This window comes from Penaeus chinensis, chromosome 38, assembly GCF_019202785.1.
Source record: "Penaeus chinensis breed Huanghai No. 1 chromosome 38, ASM1920278v2, whole genome shotgun sequence".
NCBI lineage: Eukaryota > Metazoa > Arthropoda > Malacostraca > Decapoda > Penaeidae > Penaeus > Penaeus chinensis.
This window is the reverse complement of record NC_061856.1, coordinates 17,316,280-17,321,465: the sequence shown is the minus strand read 5'-3', so window position 1 is coordinate 17,321,465 and position 5,186 is coordinate 17,316,280. Positions and strand designations below refer to the sequence as shown.

The following is a 5,186-nucleotide window of genomic DNA, read 5'->3' as shown; positions in this document are numbered from 1 at the left end:
GATGCTCCACGTGTCCTGAAGTAAGTTCGCCATAAGTGTCATTAGTATTACATCAAGGGCAATGGCAAAGTGTACAGGACGTCTCATATCTTTTACATTATAGAGAGAGAAAACCAGCTTGCGATCAGAATTATCCCAAAGCTAAAGAAAGCACAAATGACTGAGTTCTTTATCCAAGAGGAGTGCGAATTTGGCAGCGCAACCCCTGCGTAGACCAGTAGCTGAATATGATAGCTACATTATGAGATTTGGGGAATTCTGCTGCAGATGCAGCTGGAATTTAAACATCACCATTTGTTTGGAATTTATGGAAGATTTAGAAATTAATTATGATTATAATTCCGAGATTAAACCTTACATTCTTTAAAATAATTCCTTCCTTAAACCCTTTCGAAGGAAATTTTCCCTTCGGGAAAATAAGGATAAGGATTTCTAGAGAAGGGAAACGAAATTCTGCATGATGGTATCCCTGTTGAGCCTCGGGAGCCATTGGCCAGGCTAGGCCTCTGTTCGATCGGCTACGCATGCGAACAAATCCAAGTTGTACCCCACACTTCGGCGACGAGAACAGAAGAGATGATGGTGTTTATCTGATAGTCATTGGTGTGTTTTCAACAAATGAGGCAGAGATATCGATTATGATTAATCTTGAAAAAATACAAATGGAGATTAAAAATATAGGGGTAGGGGATGCTAGAGTGTTCATTTACATACATATGTACCCTCACACACACACATATGTACAAATATGTATATATATATATATATAAATATGTATATATATATACATTTTCTTCTTAGTTATTTATTTTCCTTATTTTTTTAACAATCTATAACTACTGCAAGGGATGCAGACCCCTTTTGTTCTGCTGGCAACATCCAGCAGGATGCAGCATGGAGACTGTCCAAAATCTGCTGTTTGAGTGGATGCACAGTTGCTGTTGACGGATGTCAGGCCCGGCAGAGTTATGGGATCTGCCAACGTGGAAATCCAGGATGAGATGTTTCTACTATCAGTGAGGGCCATGGTGTTCCCCAAGCTGGAGCCATTTTACATCGTCCACGATAACAGCCACAGTCACACGTAAAGGCGTGATTTCAGCAACACCCATAGATTACACTGTGCCACATCTACCCAAATCGCTAGATCTCAATCCCATTCAGAATGTTTGGGCAGCCATGGGCAAAGATTGTTATACATCTATATCAATGCGGTATTGCATTATTCCATCTTTCATATATATATATACACCTCAGTATCTGACTTCGGTTTCGAATTTCTAAATCAATTTCCACCGAGTGCCCACGGGGAGTGTGTGTAAAACCTCGCTATCATTACTCATGTATGAGTAGATAGGTAATGTCTATGGAAGCTACTTAGATCCTAGTTGCACACTCCTTTTAGTGGGTCGTGTGGCATGGTTGGTTTAGTACTGGCCCTCCGGTCTCATACCCGAAGTGACCTAGGTTCGAGGCCACGTCAGGGAGGATTGTTATACATCTATATCAATGTGGTATTGCATTATTCCATCTTTCATATATATATATGCTTTATTCTTTGCTTGGATTTCTATATATTCTTATGCTGTTGATTTCACTTTATTTTCGTGACCTGTATGTAGAATATACAATTTTTATTTGCTAATGTTGCTTTATTTTTTGAATGGATATCTATGTAATCTTATGCTGTTAATTTCACTTCTTTGTGACGTGTATGTAGGATACTCAGGTTGACTATTTCTATGGGGGAGGATAGTGTTAGTGTTGTGCATGTGTGTGATGGTGGCAATAAAAAGGCCCGACAAACCCATTGCTGCGTGAAGGCCGATTCAGACTATACGGTTCGTCTCCGTACGGTTCCGTTCCGTTTGCGTTCCGTCAAAATGTTGCTGTGTTCACACCATACATCTAGGATGCGGTCAGTCAGCGTGTGGCTGTTGCTCCGGCATGGCGTCAAGAAAATTTTGTGTGCAGGAGCTCACTGCAATTGCTCTTCTTTTAGATGAAGACGAGGAGGATAGAGTTAAAGCTAAGAAGAAGAGATTATGGGTACACGAGTGCCAAAGGAAAAGGAAGTCAGAGGGTGAATTTTGGACTCTGTACAAAGAATTAGACGACGATGAAACGAAGTTTTATCAGTATTTCAGAATGACTAAATCCAAGTTCAACTATTTGCTTCAGAAAGTTAACGAGGATTTGATCAAGAGCAACACCTGCCTTCGGGAGGCTATTTCACCGAGGGAGAGGTTAGCTGTTTGCTTGAGGTTAGTGGCATACTCAATTTGTTTGTAAATTAGTTTATTACACAAATCACCATGAAAACTATCAGAATACATAGCCTCAAAAAAGTTTTTCCTTTCAAACTTTAAATAAAACTTTATGAACTGGCACGTAGAAAATAAATTTTAGTTCCATTAAGCTGCTATGTTCCCATGTACTCTTTTCATGATTACCGGTAATATTTTCTTGATTTCTTATAATAATAGACATCAAGAACCATTCATAATAAAATAAAAAATGTTTCATTGCTACACACTTCAAAATAAAAAATAAAACATTTAAAGGTATGCCTTGCACGCTGTCAAGTAGCTACTTTTTGCCACGAAATAGCACAAAAGAAAGTTTGTTTTTATACCATTATACTAGCATGACTGCAAGGGCTTTTCTTCATGATTACTATTATATTTACCATGATTGCTTAAAATAGTAAAGACATCCAGAATCTTTCACAATAAACTAAAGAATGTTTTTTGCCACATATTAATTGTTTATATCATTGACACTTGAAGCTGTGAACAAAATAGTAACAAAACTTACTTTACATCATGTAATACTGGGCATCTGAGCTACAAGCTGATGTGTTTCCTGGTGACTGAACTGGGACTTGAACCACTGTCTCAGTTCCTGTGTTTAATGGCACTTGGGCATCAAGTTGTTTCATTTCTAAATCAGAGACTATTGAAAGCACTTGTGTTTTACATATATTTTTATAATAAGGTGAAAATGTTTTTACCGTTGAAGCCATACTTTGGAAGAATAAGTCAATCGGTTCTGTAGGCTTTTCTTTATTCTCACTGTTGTTTTCCACTAAATATTTCATCAAAACTGATGAAGCTGTTTCAGGTGTGTTTACGTGCTTACTAGATGAACGTCTAACTGTGGCTTTACTTTTGATACAACCCTTTGATGAGTTCACTACGTGACGTGTTTGAGATGGAATATTTTCACATTGTTCCTGTTCTGTAGCACCCAATATATCATCTTCTCTTTCGGCATTCTCTGGTTCAACGTTACTACCATCATCAAGGTTGCCCACGGTGTCTCTCTCACGTAGATAAGGTTTGACAAAAGAAATTTCGTCAGCATATCTCCATTTAGGTACGCTGACTGCTTCCTGGCCGCTCTTTGTAGTGCATCTTTTCAAATATCTCCTATACTGGTCTCTAAGTGAGTTCCATCGTAATTTGCATTCCTGACCTGAAAATGATAAGAGATCATTCAGTATTTACATACTTAAAATTTTTAGCGTTTGATACGTAGAATATCACTTCGGACATAATAATACCTATACCGGTAGAAAAAATACGCGGTACTGTATGGTCTACTACTACTACTACTACTACTACCACTACTCTCTCTCTCTCTCTCTCTCTCTCTCTCTCTCTCTCTCTCTCTCTCTCTCTCTCTCTCTCTCTCTCTCTCTCTCTCTCTGTTCAGTAACTGCATCTTTGATTTCTTCTCCAGGTTCCTGGCGACCGGCGATAGCTTTAGAACCATAGCGTTTAGCTATCGTCTTGGTCACTCTACTGTTCACAGCACTGTTCAGGAGGTCTGTGCATCTATTATCAAGAGGCTAAAAGCTGAGGTTATGCCCAAGCCTACAGAGGAGACATGGAAGAACATTGCTGCAGAGTTCTGGAATTTATGGCAATTTCCAAATTGTGTTGGTGCCATAGATGGAAAACATGTAAAGCTTCAGGCACCACCAAACAGTGGTTCACTGTTTTATAACTACAAGCATACTTTTTCTGTTGTTTTGCTTGCACTCGTGGATGCCAATTACAAATTTGTAGTGGTTGATATAGGGTCATACGGAAAGAACAGTGATGGAGGCATCTTCTCTCATTCAAAGTTCGGTGAACTGTTAGAAAAAGGCGCTCTCAACATACCCCCTCCTGCACAGCTACCTGACTCATCTTGCATGACACCTTACGTCATTGTTGGAGATGAAGCTTTCCCCTTGAAAACTTACCTCTTGAGACCTTATCCCGGCTCACAAGCCAGTGATGATGATCAGAAAAGGCTCTTTAATTTTAGGCTCTCACGTGCAAGAAGGGTTGTTGAGAACGCGTTTGGGATACTGAGCCAGAGGTTTAGAATATACCAAAGGACACTAAATTTGTTACCTGATAATGCAGATAATGTAATATTTGCAACTTGCATTTTGCACAACTACTTGCGTGACAATGCTACTAATGTCACAAACATGAATGTCACTAATAATGGAAGCTCTTTAGAGGAAATAGCTAGACAGGGAGGAAATGCTCCACAAGGTGCATTCCTTGTACGAGAGAAATTTAGGGAATTCTTGAACAGTCCTGCTGGTTCTCTCCCATGGGCTTAAGCATGATTGATAGATGAAGGTAGCAATTGCAGAATGTAGAAATGAATAAGAAGTAGAAGCGGATATAGAATGATAAGGAATAAGATACAATTAGGCTATGATTTTGTGTAATAAAGTTTACTGTCTTACCTGATTTTTTAAATTCCTCTCCAATGGATTTCCATATCTTTTCTTTCACATAGTTGTCAGTGTATTTTCTGTTGCTCATGTCATAGAGCTCCTCGTAGCCTCTGACCAATTCTATTAACTTTTCGTCGCTCATGACTGCTTCACTGCAAAGTAAACAAAAAGTTTTCACAGACTGAAGGTAAGTCGCGTCCTCTCCCCTCTGTAACCGCAACGTATACGTTCCGTCCGTCAGAGATTTCTTCCAGACGTATCCCATACGTACGAACGGAAGCCGTACGGAAGACGGACGGAGACGGAACGTATGGTGTGAACAGCTTCATTTGATTTCAGTGTAACAATAATTAACGAACGGAAGTCGTACGGAAACGAAACGTATCTGAACCGTATAGTCTGAATCGGCCTTGATTGGTTGGCCGCAGGGGGGTCGAGAAAC

At 39.5% G+C, this 5,186-nt stretch overlaps 1 protein-coding gene across 1 annotated transcript; it reads left to right on the top strand.

Annotated features, from left to right (window-relative positions):
- Window positions 1-1,025: 1,025 nt before the first annotated feature.
- On the top strand, window positions 1,026-4,668 carry LOC125045951. The gene is made up of 6 exons (XM_047643547.1): window positions 1,026-1,084; window positions 1,721-1,851; window positions 2,003-2,246; window positions 2,790-2,924; window positions 3,379-3,447; window positions 3,745-4,668. The coding sequence occupies exons 1-6, from the start codon at window positions 1,026-1,028 to the stop codon at window positions 4,622-4,624; spliced, it is 1,518 nt and encodes a 505-aa protein (XP_047499503.1). The 3' UTR covers window positions 4,625-4,668.
- Window positions 4,669-5,186: the final 518 nt, after the last annotated feature.

Coding starts and splice junctions, on each gene's coding strand:
- LOC125045951 (XM_047643547.1), top strand. CDS start 1,026: ATGGTGTTCCCCAAGCTGGAGCCATTTTACATCGTCCACGATAACAGC. Junction 1,852..2,002: donor AGACTATACGGTTCGTCTCC/GTACGGTTCCGT, acceptor CTCTTCTTTTAG/ATGAAGACGAGGAGGATAGA. Junction 2,925..3,378: donor CTGTGTTTAATGGCACTTGG/GCATCAAGTTGT, acceptor ATCTCCATTTAG/GTACGCTGACTGCTTCCTGG.